The following is a 15,467-nucleotide window of genomic DNA, read 5'->3' as shown; positions in this document are numbered from 1 at the left end:
TTTGATCCCTGGCCTTGCTCAGTAGGTTAAGGATCCCATGTTACCAAAAGCTGCAGTGTAGGTCGCAGACGTGGCTTGGATCTGGTATTACTGTGGATGTAGTATAGGCCTGCAGCTGCAGCTCCAGCTCCATTTTGACTCCTAGCCCAGGAGCTTCCATATGCCACAGGTGTGGCCATAAAAGTAAAAAAAAATTAAATGTTACTGAAGATGAGGATGTATTTTTTTCCCATCCAGGTTCATACATTTCCCAGAATAATTGCGTGGACCTGCTCCATGGATCCCCATTAAAAAACCCTGTGGTGCTGCATTTTTGGCAAGGAAATTTCATGGCTACTGTGTACTGCCTTCAGGTGGTACATGTTTGCGTCTCTCTTTTTGTTATATTAGAACTACAGAGACTTATTGCCTAGCTCATTATTTTATAAGGGGGTTGTAAAGTGATATTCTGTCATTCCATTTTTATTTATTGTACATATACTTCTACAAAGACAAACTCCCTGTCATCAACTCATTACTCTGGGATATGATTTGTATAGAAAGGACAGGATAAATGTTTGCTTCTTTCCCTCCATTTACCAGTTTTCAAAATAATGGGTTGGTTCTGTAGCATCCAAGGATGGCAAATGAGTTTTATTTCTTTTTAATATTAAGTATTGCTACTGCTTCATGGATTTAAATGTATTAGAGCTATTTCAATCCATTATAGTTCTTATTGATGCCCAGAAAATCTTTTTGCCTTGACTCCACTAAGTCTTTGATAGCTTTCTTGCCATTTGTTGTGACGAAGTGTTCCATGCTCATTGTGTATACTTCTTGCCTCAGGTCTGAAATCAACCATTCTCCAAGGAGCCCTAGTTCCTTTTGGTGAAAAATAGTATTTAGTTGCTACATTCTAGGTTCTGGGGGTGTTCATGATTGTTGGGTGGTCATTGTTTCAGAACTTTTCAATAGACAGTGATAGGAAATATATATTTAAAAAATATAAAATGCCCTTTGACTTAATTCTAACTTTTAATAAAGTTCAGAACTGTAGGGTTTTTTTTTTTTTTATTTTTATTTTTTTTGCTTTTTAGGGCTGCACTCATGGCATATGGAAGTTCCCAGGCTACAGCTGCTGGGCTATGCCACAGTCACAGCAACAGCAGATCTGAGCCTTGTCTGAGACCAGCATCACAGCTCATGGCAATGCTGGATCCTTAACCCACTGAGCAAGGCCAGGGATCGAACCCACAGCCTCATGGTTTCTAGTTCATTTCACTTCTACTGCGCTGTGACAGGAGCTCTAAGTACTATAGGGTTTTTAATATAACCTCTTCAATTTTACATCTTTGTCTCCTTTGTTTCTTGTACCAAAAAGCAATACATTAATGTAATTTCTTATTTGCTTTATTCCATAGTATGCACACAAAGTCTCAAAATAATGTCAACACTAGCTCCAAGCAGTTTAAGATATTTTATAGTTCTTATTATTCCTATGGTATAGTCTATTAGGAATGTATTGTCAAGTTAGTGTGTATTTATTTATTTATTTATTTAGGGCAGCACCTGTGGCATATGGAAATTCCCAGGCTAGGGGTCAAATTGGAGCTGTAGATGCTGGTCTACACCACAGCCATAGCAATGCCAGATCCAAGCCGCATCTGCAACCTACACCACAGCTCACAGCAACACTGGATCCCTAACCCAATGAGGCCGGGGGATCGAACCTGCATCCTCGTGGATGCTAGTCAGATTTGTTTCCGCTGAGCCACGATGGGAATTCCTGGTTAGTGTGTATTTCAGAGTCATTTGAAATAATTCCTCCCTATTTGGTTTTGCCACCAACTTAAAACATCCTTAAGTTCATTTAAAATTTAGTTTCTAATTTTATATATAGCTTTTAAAATTTAATTTTCATTTTATAATTATATAAAATATTTACATGGCTCCTAGGACATATATAGAAAATAAGACATATTCAGACATAATATACCTCTCACTTTTTCTCTCTCCTGACCTATAGGTAACTTTAAAAACAATTTTTGTTTTATCTTTCCATTTTAAAATACTAACAAATATAAGTAAATGTTTGCATTCCACACCCAATTTCCTCTGCATTTTGCTTCTTTTTTTAGTATATCCTGGCAGTCATTTTGTAGCGCGTATAGGGATATTTGCTTTGCCTTTATAGTTGACAGTACTCCTTTGTGTTTATTAAGCCAGTCCCCTGTTATTAGACATGTAGGTTTTTTCTTTAGACTTTTAATGTTATAAATAGTGCTGCAGTGAATAGCCTGTATATACACCTTTGGATTTTTGCCAGGTTATCTTTGGGATAGAGTCCTAGAAGTAAAATTGCTAGAAATTGCCCCCTCCTTCACCCCCATCAAGACTGTATCATTTTTCATTCTTACCTGCAATGGCCAGAAGTACTGGTAAACTTTTTGAAATGTCAGAAACAGCTCTTGAATAGCCCATGGCTTGCTCTCACTAGTTCCATGGATTTCTAGAGTTGCAAGATCTCAGAATTAGAAGCACTGTTCTAGAGCCTTGCATCTCAAAGTGTGGTCCAGAGACCAGCAGCACAGGCATCCTCTGAGAGTTTGTTTGAAGCACAGAATCTCAGACTTCTCTCTAAACTGACTGAGTCAGAATGTGCAATTTAATAAGATCCTCAGGTAATTCATATCACATTAAGATTTGAGAAGCTCTGGCCCAGAGCTGTGCTCTTCAGTACTGTAACCGCCAGCCACCTGGGGCTCTTTAAATTAAAATGGATTACAGTGAAATAAAGTGAAAAATTCAGTTCCTCATTCACACTCCTAGCCACATGTCAAGTGCTCAACAGCTACTTTTAAAGCATTTCCATTATTATAGTAACTTCTATTGCATAATGCTGGTCCATGGCTACACTAATCAGTATGATAGCTGCTAGCCACACAAGGCTATTTTAATTTAAATCAAAATTACAGAACATTAAAATTCATTTCCTCATTCACAGTAGCCCTGTTTCAAGTGCTTAATTGCTATATATGGCTAGAGGTTACTGTATTGGATGGTGGTGATCCAGACAGTTCCATCATCACAGAAAGTTCTATTGTGAAGCTCTGGTTAAGAGGTTTCCAATAGGCTGGGTAAGCCAGAGGAAGGAAGGAAAGATGATTCATTGATGGCCTAAGGTGGTGGTACTTTTACCTAGATTTATCAATTAACCCTTGAACCCATAGAGGTGGTATTATGCCCATTAAAAAAAGCGGGGGCGGGGGGAGTTTCCTTGTGGCTCAGCAGGTTAAGTATCTGATGTTGTCACTGGATCCTTATCCTACTGCGTCGTCATGGATGCTAGTCAGATTAGTTTCTGCTGAGCCACAATGGGAACTCCTCTAGGGGGCTTTTAAAATAGACTGGTGTTTGGATGCCCCACCTTAGAATCTGATTCAGCAGGTTTGGGCTGGTGTCTTGGTGTTGGTATTTTCTAAAGCTTCCAATGATTTTTAAATGTACCACCAGATAGAGGACTACTAATCTAACCTGACATTGCAAATGAAGAAGAGCTGAGTAAATGCATCAGTCCCGTCATTGTGTCTGGTGTATATTTTATGTAAATCTGGTATTTGAATTAGGCAAAAAATCCATATGATAGCCTTTTATTCATTCCTGAGTCTTCCTGGAAATTGTTTACCCTTCTGGTCTGTGATCAAGTGTCTGGGTAGTCTTGATCCTTCCTTCCCTCTAGCCACACACAACTCTGTTTCGACACATTCCCATTTTATTGTGGTTCTGTGTTGTGAGGTCCTCGACCAGACAGAAAGCTTCTTAGCATGTTCAGCAATGGCAAACCTCCTGGAAACACTTGTTCTGATAGGCACTGGGTTAGTCATGGAGGAGATAATGTCCCTATCCTCCTGGAGCTGAGCGTTCTGGAGGAAGAAGAACCACAGGCAGCATGGTAGGTACTGGGTGGGCACACCTGCTGCCCTGGTCTGGAGAGAAGAGTGTCTAGGACCAGGAAATACGCAGGTCTTTAAAATTCTGAATTCTTTGTGCTTAACGTTAGGCACCCCACAAACTTTAGTAAGCACATGACCATAGAGTTTACTGACTGAACAAATGAATGGAAGAAGATACAGTTTCCCTGGAAAGCATGTGCACCACATATGTGCTTTAGAATGGAAAGGATATGAAGGTAGGCACTTTAGGTTTTCTGGCAGAAAGAAGAAGGGAAGTAAAATGTCTTAGAATCTTTTCTTCTTTCATTCCTTAAATTCCTAAATTCACATAATAGATCCAATAGGAATGTTGTCAGAAGTGATGTTATTCAGTTTCTTTTCTTCCTGTTTCCTCCTCTCCTCCCCGTCATGACCTGTAACTGGTTTGCTCTCCTTTCTGGTGGCCCAGCTCCCCCAGCAGGAAGCTGTTTTGGGAAACATGCCTTGGAGATGGACCATATCCTGCCATTGAAGTTCACTCTGGTTGGAAGTTCCGTTTGCAAAATAGTACCGGATGTGTCCCATGGTTAGAGAGGAACAGGTTTTGTTATGATGTAGAGTCCCTGTGTTTAATTCAGAGTTTGTTTGTCCTTAGACCTTGTGAAATCCAAATGCTTAAATATGAAGCCATAAGTAACAAAAATTGTTTTGAGACCGTTGGTGTCTCTCTCCACAAGTCTGGTTTTCTCTCCTTTCTTCCTTGTTCAACCTCCATCCCCTCAGCTTCTCTCTCTCCCTCTCACTCACTCGCTCTTTTCCTCTTCCATTATAGATGAGGTCATTATGATTTGGAGCCAAGAGAAGTGCATTCCTGTAACTTTAAATTTCCATGTTTGATTTATGACTCTTTTTTTTTTGTGTAAGATGGTTATACTTTATAGTTAGAAGACAGCTTGCTTAATTGTACTATTTTAGAATGCAAATGCGAGCTTCCTGGAGGAATTTTGTCAGTTTGTGAACCGGGCTTAGTGCTTTCGTGTTTCTTTATTCTCATGTATTTCAAATTTATAATTGCTTTCCAGCCCATTACAGGGTGTGAAAAATATTCTGAGTTTGATAAAGTTATTAGCCCCCTGACTAGCTTTTTGGTGCCCTGTGCTTTGGATATGTAGTACTCTTCAGACATATGGGCAAACAGTGTTAGTACTGGTAGCAGAGCAATCAGGCTAGACGCTTTCTCTCCTGACAGCAAGGTGAGGTGCAGGGGTCCTTTGAAGAAGGTGTTTTCTAATCTAAGCTCTGTTATAAAACACGGAGAAGTGAAGAAGGGTGAGGAAAGGGATGTGGGGAAGGGTGAGTGAGCACAAAGGAGATACAGGAGGTAAGATGGTATCAGCTGTGAGAGATGACCTCGCTTACTATCCCAAGACCATGTTCTGTAGCGGGCACAGCAGATATTTAATGGTCAATTTGTGCACAGACTCTGCTCCTATATAATCTTAGGCAAGACACTCCTCTCTCCTGGGCCACAGTCTCTTCAATTTAGAAAAATGGACATTTGTACCACAGTCCAGCAATTCTGAGACTTTGTTCCAGGGAAGAGAGGAGGGGACATTTAAAGAAAGGAGGAGGTCCTTTTCTTTAAGCAAATTCAATCCCCCGATCTTGTCTTTTAATTGCTAAGAGCACTGACTAACTCTCCTTTTTACTAACTGTGTGATCATGGGTGAATTATAGAACCACTCTGAGTTGCATTTTCCTGTCTGTCACAGGAGGACAGTAATATTTGTTTCAAGAGTTGTTGTGAGGATTATGTTAAAAACGCATGCTATAATGGTAATAATTAAACAGTGAAATGCCAGAAAATTGAAACTATTTCCTTGGCCAGGTTCCCTTCCTCACATGATTCCTGATGCAAGTATATGGCTGGGGATAATAACACAAAGTGAATGCACTTTTTCAGTCTTTGGCTATGGCACATACTCCTGTAGATTCCCAGGACACTATACTGGACCAAGTGGCGAATTTCTTATACCTAGGATACGGCAGCCTAGCATCCAGAATCAATGCAAACTATGCTTCCTTCAGGAAGAAATGAACACAACCCCTAGATCCAATTTGCCTCATCATCCTGTCACAGCCTGTGACACCCTTAGAGTATTACTGTGTTGAGAGTAAGTCCTTAACTTTTTGCTCATCTGGGTAAAAATTTCCATCTACAGCCTAATAAAATGTTTTTGGATCTGGCCAGTTCTTGATATCATTTCTCTTGAATGATGGATGCAGTTGACTTTGGTTCCTGCTGCTTAAAAGTAACAGAATAAACTACATGAAGTAATATAACCATTTGAAGAGCATTTTAGCAAAACAAGTAAAGTTGAAGATACTTATGCCCTAAAATGGATGATACTGTTCTTAAACATATCTCCAGAGTGAATGATTCCTTTAAATGTCATGAGAAAAACAAAACATTTATGTTTGTAGGGCATTCTGCGTACACTACTTCCAGCAGATGTCTAGGTGGAGCCCATTAGGCCAATGTAAGCCCTGAGGAGATTATAATCTTAGCATTTCAGTAACACACTAGTCTGCATGAGTTTGCTAAGAACCAGAAGAACTTAGATATGTATGTTAGGATACAGAAGAAAGTTTGTAGAGGCATTGTTGACAAGAGGAAAAAAATTGGCATACAACCTAAATATCAACAAGGGAATGGTTAAATAAAATGTGATATAACACATAGTGGAATACTGTGCAGCAGTGGGAAGGAATGAACTAGAACTAATGTATCAATATAGGTGACTCTAAAAAAGAAAAAAAAAAGAGTTCCTGTGGTGGGTCATTGGGTTAAGAACCCAACATAATGTCCTGAGCAGGTTTGGTCCCTGGCTTTCCTCAGAGGGTTAAAGATTTGGCGTTGCCACCAGCTGCAGTCTAGGTGGTTGTGGTGTAGGCTGGCAGCTGTGGCTCTGATTCGACCCCTAGCATGGGAACTTCCATATGCCCCAGGTGTGGCCCAGAAAAGAAAGGTGACAAACAAATATGTAGATGACTTTCTCTGTCTGTCTCTCTCTTTTTTTGCTTTTTAGGGCTGCGCCTGTGGCATATGGAGGTTCCCAGGCTAGGGGTCGAACTGGAGCTACAACTGCTGGCCTACACCACAGCCATAGCAATGCCAAATCCGAGCCGCATCTGTGACCTACACCATAGCTCAAGGCAGCTCCAGATCCTTAACCCACTGAGCGAGGCCAGGAATTGAACCCACAACCTCATGGTTCCTAGTTGGGATTGTTTCTGTTGCACCATGACGGTAACTCCTAGGTGACTTTCGTGAACAATGTTGATCAAAACAGCAACTTGCAAAAGTAGACATACAGTACAATGGTGTTTATATAAAAATTTAAAATGGGCAAGACAATTGTATATATTGCTTAGGGATACTTACATAAATATTAAAATATATAGAAATGCATGGAATGATAAATACCAAGTTCTGGAAAGTCATTAACCTCAGGAGGGCTAAGAGACAGGGGAGAGCGCAGAGGAAGATATGTTGATGTTGCCAATATTTTCTATCTGAAGCTGCCTGGTGGGTACATGTTGATTATGTTTTATGCTTTGTTATATTTTAAATATCCTGTAAGAAATCAGGACTTAAAAACTAAAGCTGCGAGAGTGTGGTCCAAGGTGAGGCCAGACAGCTATAGGTGGGGTCAGATGGTAGGCTGCCTTTGGATGCCACCTTCAAATCCAGCTTTTATTTAAGGGCAAAGGGGAACCACTGGAAGGTTTTAGACCTGGGGGTGATCTCATTAGATTACTCTTCGATATGCCGACTCCTGCTATCGTGTAGAGACAGAATCTGTGGAGAGTGAGGGTAAAGCAGGAAGAGCACTTAGCAGAAATTTGCTGCCGTCCAAACCAGAGCACGTCCTCCTTGAAATGCCACTTGCTCTTGCTTCCAGAGTGTTTTCCCTTGTCCTCTCCCTGCCTCTCTGGCCATGCCTCTTCATCCCTGTCTCTAATTCCTCTTCCTCCTTTGCCCCTGAAACGTTTTGCTCTTTCCCAGAATATTTCTTTTTTACCCTCTTTTCAGTTTTTAGGTGTATATTTTAGTGATCTCTATATCCCAATGTCAGTGATCATTTTTATGATCATGAATCCCAAATTTATTTCTCTAACATAATCCTTTTTCCCAGCTCCAAACTGTCTACTGGACTATTTTGCTTTTTAGTTTTTTAGTTTTAGGGCTGCATCAGCAGCATATGGAATTTCCCAGGCCAGGGGTCGAATCAGAGCTACAGCTGCCAGCCTACACCACAGCCAAAGCAACATAGGATCTTAGCCATGTCTGTGACCTACACTACAGCTCACAGCAATGCCGGATCCTTAACCCACTGAACAAGGGCAGGGATCAAACCGAGTCCTCATGGATAGTAGTCAGGTTGGTTACCACTGAGCCCCAACAGGAACTCCTATTTTTAGTTTTTCGAGGAACCTCCATAGCAGCTGCACAAATTTACATTCTCACCAGTAGTGTAGGAGGGTAGAATCTACTTTAGATCCCTTCTTTTTTTTTTTTTTTTTTTTTTTTTTTGCCTTTTTGCCTTTTTGTCTTTTTAGGGCCACACCTGCGGCATATGGAGGTTCCCAGGTCTAATCAGAGCTATAGCTGCTGGCCTACACCACAGCCATAGCAATGCCAGATCTGAGCCACATCTGGGACCTACACCACAGCTCCCAGCAATGCCAGATCCTTAGGACGGGGATAGAACCTGCAACCTCATGGTTCCTGGTCAGATTTGTTTCTGCTGTGCCACAACAGGAACTCCTTTAGATCCCTTCTTGATCTGGCTTCTATTGACTATTCCACCATCATTATCTTTCTCTCTTACACTCTATGCTATAGCCTCTCTAACCCCTTTCCTTTCTGTTCCTGCCTAGTGAACTCATGAGGTTTTTGTAACTAGCCCATTTTGTACTTGTCTGGCTGTGCCCTCATTACTAGTTTGTATGCCTACCTATCCACTGTGCTCTCTGAGCTTCTGAGACACAGAGTATGCCTGTTCAGTTTTCTATCTTCATGGTCTGGCACATGGTAGATGTTCTCTAAGTGTGTATTTAGGGTGGTTTTACCCAGAAAACTTCCCTTTTTTCTTTTTGCCTGTGCTAGGATTGTTTGAGGTTAGTTGCAAATTACTGAAGCTAATATTCCAAAGAAAAAAGAATATACATTGTAAACTCTTAAAGCAGATATCCTGTATCTTCTGCAGTTTGGGTATTTTGTATTTTGTTTAGAGCAGCTCTGGAAGGAACTAGTTATGTAGAGAATATTTAAAATAAAATTTGTAATATTCTCAGTCCTGGTCCCAGAACCTTCCAGGAACTATCTGTTTTCATCATCTCTTTTAGTATCTTTTATGTCAGTCTTCAAGGTCTCACCCATATTGCCTTCTGCTCATCTCGTAAACGTGTTTGTTTCCTTGATCCTTTAACAAGGTAATGATTAAACAAAGTAAAACTTGTCTTAAACACTGCTGCTTATCCTCCAAACCCTTTTCCCATCCCTATTCTCCTTTTCATCATTTAAGAAAAAAAAGTGATTCCTGTTTGGTACATTTACTTGCTAATATTCTATCATATTCTATTCACTCAGCACACTGGAGTCTGCCTTTAGTCACTGCTGTTAACAAAAAGCTTTCTTTCAAAAATCTAGAAGCTCACAGCTTGCCAATCCAACTGTGTCTCTTTAGCCATGTGATGTCTTTTCTCTCTGCAGTATTTGACACTGCAGTATTGATAATCTCTTCCTTCTTGAAATGTTTTTCTACTCTTAGTTTCTGTATCACGGCATTCTCAAAATTTCTTGTCTTTCTCTGACTATTGCCATTTTATTGGATAAGTGGATAAGTGTCTTATGTTTGGGTCAACTATATATTTGGGCATATACGGTAATTTCTCTATCTATCTATGTTCATTTGACAAATACTTGTTGAGTGACAACCAAGTGCCAGGCAGTTGTAGTAGAAGCAAAACAGATATGGTCTTTCTAAAGTCCAGAGTTTCATCCTTATATTTGTTATTTGTTGCTATGTAACAGATTACCAAACCTTAGTTGCTTTAAGCAATATACATGTATTGTCTCATAGTTTTTATGGCTCAGAAGTGTGGGCATGGCTTAGCTCTGCCCTCTGCTTCAGGGTCTCTCAAAAGTCTACAGTCATGGTATCAGCCAGAGCTGGAGTCTCATCTAAAGTCATTACTGGGGAGGGATCTACTTCCAGACTCATGTTAATGTTGGCAAGATGCATTTCCTTGGAGACTGTTAGACTCAGTGTCTTCAGTTCCTTAGTGGTTGTTGACCAGAGACCACCCTTAGTTCCTTGGTATGTGGGCCTCTCCATATAGCAGCTTGTTTGATCAGAGGCAGCAAGGAAGAGAATCAGTAGAGTTGGACAGCAAGATAGAAGTGATAACCTCAGGTAATATATTCATAGAAGTGGTATCCTGTTTTTTCATTGTTGTTATTTTGTTTTTTGAATTGTGGTATAGTTGATGTACAGTATTATATAAATTACAAGTGTACAGTAGAGTGATTCACAGCTTTTTATTGACATATTGTTGATTTACAATATGTGAATTTCTGCTGTACAGCAGAGTGATTCAGTTATGCATATATACACATTCTTTTTTTAAAAATATTTGATTCCATTATGGTTTATCATAGGACATTGAAAATAGTTCTATGTGCTACACAGTAGGACCTTGTTTTCTATCCCCAGTGATTCACAATTTTTAAAGGTTATACTCCATTTATAGTTATAAAATATTGGTTATATTCCCCATATAGTACAGTATGTTATTCCATTATTTTTCTTGTATTCTGACGGTTAGAATCAAGTCACAGATCCAACCCACATTCAAGAGGAAGCAATCACACAGAGCAAAACCAGGAAGCAGAGATTCACTGGTGGCCCTCTCAAAATCTGCCCGTCAAGGAACCTCTTAGTGTTTTCCTCTTAGACATTCCAGCCACCTCAATTTCTAGTGCTCTCAGATCAAACCCACTACTCTCCCCTTTCCCAAACCTGCTTCTCATCTATCTTCCCTGTCTTGGTCAGCAGCCCCCTATCCATCCATCTAGTCCAGACACCCAGAGATCATTTGCAATACCTCCTCCTGAGATTTAATGGATCACTAGGCTCTGGGAGTCTTTCATACCATTTCCCTTCTTAATGTTCACACTGATGTAGCTTTAGTTCAGCCATGGATCATTATGTTAACCTTCTAACTTTCAGTCCTCCTTCTTATAGTCACCAGAATTACTTTCATCAAACCCTCTGTTCAGAATCCTTCCTGGCTCCTAGCTGTCTATAGTATCAAGGTCTAATTTCTCAGTGTGCTATTCAAACCTTTTTACAGTCTGTCCTCAACTTACCTTTCCAGGCTTCTTGCCCACCACTCTTTGTCATTGCCCTTATGTTCTAGGCACAGGCTACTGATGTTTCCTGAACCCACCACAGCATTTTTTTTTCTTTTGTCCTTTTAGAGCCGCACCCGTGGCATATGGAGGCTCCCAGGCTAGGGGTCTAATCGGAGCTGTAGCTACCAGCCTACACCACAGCCACAGCAACGTGGGATCTGATCCACGTCTGTGACCTACACCACAGCTCACAGCAATGCTGGATCCTTAACCCACTGAGCAAGGCCAGGGATCGAACCTGCAACCTCATGGTTCCTAGTCAGATTTGTTTCTGCTGCGCCTTGACCGGAACTCCACCACTGCATGTTTATGCCTCTGCATTTGGTCCTACATTTATTTCTTCCTTGGATTCCCTTCCTCCTACTTCTTCCTCTAGAAATCTCTTATATTTGTATTTCCAAACCTAACTGAAAAATTACCTCTTCCAGTTTTCCCCTTGCTGCTAACTCCCACGTGCAGACCTAACTGGCAGCAGTTGCATGCTCTCCAGCCCTTTACTCGAACCACTGTCACAAGACTGCTGCTGTGTAGTTTGCTGTCTACAGTTGCGTAGTTGGTTGTTACAGTACTCGTCTTTTAAAATATCAGATGGAAAGGTCTAGATCTTATTCTTCTGTGCATCCAAAGTGCCAGCAGCCTCTGGAGCAGTGATTCATAATCTTGGGTGCATTTGAAGCACTTGGGGAGCTTTGAATATCACAGATGCCTGGACCCACCCCCAGAGGTGACGATATAATTGGTCTCAGGTGCAGCCTGATATGTTGGCATTTTTAAAAGCTCTGTGATTCTAGAATGTAGGCAACATTGAAAGCCCCTGCTGCTAGTTGAAGAAACCAAGTCAGCCTCTGAGAGAATGAAAGGATGGGAAAATATTAAACATTAAATGAATAGGAAAACTTTAGAACTAAAGTTGGGTTTTAAAAAATTGCACACACAGTTCAAATAGTGTATATTACAGGGCTAAGCTATCAAAATTATCTCTAAATTGATCAGCAATGAGCTGGGGGAATATGTATTTTTGTGCTAATGAGGGAGAAATTAGAAATGTAAAAGAATAAAAATGTAGTCTTTCAAAATCCAACACTTAATTTTTGTGCTTATGAAGTAAGCAATAAAATGAAATGAAGAACCACCTGGAATCATTAGCATTTCCTTTTTTGTTTAGCACTTAAGTGTGTGTGTTTGTGTGTGTGTGTGTGTGTGTGTGTGTGCGTGCACACATGTAAGCTATAACTTATTTGCAAGTTACTCTGATTTCCTCTTATTTTCTAGGAATATTTTGAAAACAATTGCCCTGGGTCAGATGTTGTCCTTGTGTATATGTGGGACAGCCATCACCAGCCAGTATTTGGCAGAAAAATACAAAGTGAATACGCCCATGCTTCAGAGCTTTATCAACTATTGCTTGCTGTTTCTAATTTATACAATGATGCTGGCATTTCAGTCAGGTATGTTAAATGTGGTAATTACTTTTCAACAAATTGTCTTCATAAAAATTTTTGGCTTTAGACATTTAAAAAACAGAGACTTTCTTGATGGCCTAGTAGGTTAAGGGTCCGGTGTTGTCACTGCTTTGGCTTGGGTCACTGTTGTGGTGAGGTTTGATCCCTGGCCCAGGAACTTCTGCAGGCTTTGGGCGTGGCCAAAACAAATAAGCAAACATGGGTCAAAACTACTGCTGTTTTTATAAAAGTTATTAGAAAAGTATGACACCTCTGAATTCTGTGAAAGTAATGACCAGAGATTTATGTATAGCTGTCTGAAATTGTTGATTAAAATGAGTACTAATAAGCTGTAGTGCAAGAGTTGTACAAAAAAAATGTAAATGCTTTTACCAGTTAAGTTTTATTTTTTTCCCCATGGCTGATAAATTTGAGACAGTATTAAACATTAACAGCTAAGTGGATAATGAATGCTAAATGGAGCACCAGTTGCACATAGATCAAGTCTTTGCTATGAAACAAAACAAGGAATTGGCCAGGAATTAACATCTTATCACTGCCTGGTTAAGCTGCTTTAGAATTGTTACAGGATTATCATTTCCAGGTAGCTACCCATAAATGGGAAAAACCGAGGTTCTGGCTAATGTCATTGTGCCAGGTATCATTTTAATTGCTTAACTCATTGAAGCCTCCTAGCAAATCAGGGAGTATTATTATTATCTCCACTTTATAGATGAGGAATCTGGGGCATTGTAGCACTTAGATAACTTTCTGCAGGTCGTATAGGGGGAGCCAAATGCTGACCTAGGCAGCCCGCCCCAGAGCCCGTGTACTTACCACCATGCTGTAGTAGGGGCTTCTAGTCACTATAGCAACCATCCCTCTCACAAAAGAAGAGCATGATATCATAAAATAAATAAGATTGAATTCAAGAGTGTGAAGACAACAGGTAACTCAAAACTGACTGGGAGGGTGTAGTACTCCCATTTTTATTGTTTAAGGCATATAATAAAATCATCAGTGTGGTGTTTGCTTATCCTCTTTTAATATGAACCTTAATCCATCAGTGATACCACCTGTGTGTTGGGATAAATAACTTATTTTTAGAAGAAAATGGAAACCAGTTTGGGGAAGAGGAGAATGTTTTCAATGCAAACTACCACGTTTAGCAAGAAATTTGGAAATAGAACTGGTACATGGTTAATAGCCCCAGACTTTGCTCCTGTCTGTAAGCACTGGCCTTTAGGAAGTCAATGTGATTCATAAATACATCAGTGAAGTTCCCTTAAAGTATGGTTGTTAGGGGCTTTCCATGCCATCTCATGTTGAGGAAGACTCACTGTGTGTGTTTTCAGGATGTTCCTGGTTTTTTTTTGTTTGTTTTTTGTCTTTTTGCCATTTCTAGGGCCACTTCCGCGGCATATAGAGGTTCCCGGGCTAGGAGTCTAATCGGAGCCATAGCCACCGGCCTACGCTAGAGCCATAGCAACGCAGGATCCGAGCTGTGTCTGCAACCTACACCAAAGCTCACGTCAATGCCGGATCCTTAACCCACTGAGCAAGGGCAGGGATCGAACCTGCAACCTCATGGTTCCTAGGCAGATTCGTTAACCACTGCGCCACGACGGGAACTCCGGATGTTCCTGTTAATTGGGATTTAGGGATAATTTTTTTGGCGATGATTCTCACTACCTTTATTTCCTTGCAGGTTATCTTACCCCTAAAGCCTTCTTGTCTGTGTGCCAACTCTGTATCTCCTTGTGATGCTAGATTCTCTAAAGAAATGAATCACAGTTAACTGGCATAAATAGAATTTAGCAGATAAAAGGTGTTTCTTCGATGCTGCCACTAAGTCTTTTTTCCCAAACTTATCACTGGCTTTAATTTTCTCTTAAAATCACATCTTTTCCAAAAGAATGACTACATGCAGAGTTTTCTTTGAAGAAGTCCATGAATGGAGGTTAAATAACCAATAAGGAGTTGCTATCGTGGCTCAGCAGTAATGAACCCTACTAGTATCCATGAGGACGTGGGTTTGATCCCTGGCCTCGCTCAGTGGGTTAAGGATCTGGTGTTGTCATGAGCTGTGGTGTAGGTTGCAGATGAGGCTCAGATTTGGTGTTGCTGTGGCTATGGTGTAGGCCTGCAGCTACAGCTCTGTTTCAACCCCTAGCCTGGGAACTTCCATATGCCATGGGTATGGCCCTAAAAAGACAAAACAAAAAACAAAAAACCCAACAAATTCATGAGAAAACATTTCATTTCCTAGGATGTTCTGAATGTTGCAGTGGGAAAGGGAATTTAACCACTTTTCTCTTACTTCCTTTTTCTTTTCTTTTTATTTTTTATTTATTTGTTCTCCAATACATTATTTTTTTTCCACTGTATAGTGACCCAGTTATACATACATGTATACATTCTTTTTTCTCACATTATCATGCTCCATCATAAGTGACTATACATAGTTCCCAGTGCTACACAGCAGGAACTTCCTTTTTCTTCGGTGATTTTATTGAACACTTGGTCTATGATGACACCTTAGCTTGGAGCTCATATTAGAAAGAAATCTGCCTTACTCTGTTGAGCTGTTGCAGGAGTTTGGGTTATGTGTAATGGAAATTAGGAGGGGCC

At 40.4% G+C, this 15,467-nt stretch overlaps 1 protein-coding gene across 10 annotated transcripts in view; it reads left to right on the top strand.

Moving 5' to 3' along the window:
• Positions 1 to 15,467, top strand: part of SLC35F2 (solute carrier family 35 member F2) — a 98,518-nt gene that overhangs the window by 22,101 nt on the left and 60,950 nt on the right. For 9 of the 10 annotated variants that reach the window (XR_014815172.1, XR_002335623.2, XR_014815173.1 and 6 more), the window contains exon 2: positions 12,667 to 12,842. The exons of the other annotated variant lie outside the window; for it this stretch is intronic. Coding sequence is in view for 4 of the 9 variants with exons in the window: in XM_013979350.3 (XP_013834804.2) it covers positions 12,667 to 12,842 (176 nt within the window). In the remaining 5 variants the exon portion in view is untranslated. The remainder of the gene's footprint in view (positions 1 to 12,666; positions 12,843 to 15,467) is intronic. 10 annotated transcript variants of the gene reach the window in all.

Source organism: Sus scrofa, chromosome 9 (assembly GCF_054392235.1).
Source record: "Sus scrofa isolate SSC_HxYL_T2T_F1_AM1 chromosome 9, Sscrofa_HxYL_maternal_Yorkshire_Landrace_v2.0, whole genome shotgun sequence".
In the NCBI taxonomy this organism is placed as follows: Eukaryota; Metazoa; Chordata; class Mammalia; order Artiodactyla; family Suidae; genus Sus; species Sus scrofa.
The sequence above is the reverse complement of the archived record's forward strand: the minus strand, read 5'-3'. Positions and strand labels throughout refer to the sequence as shown.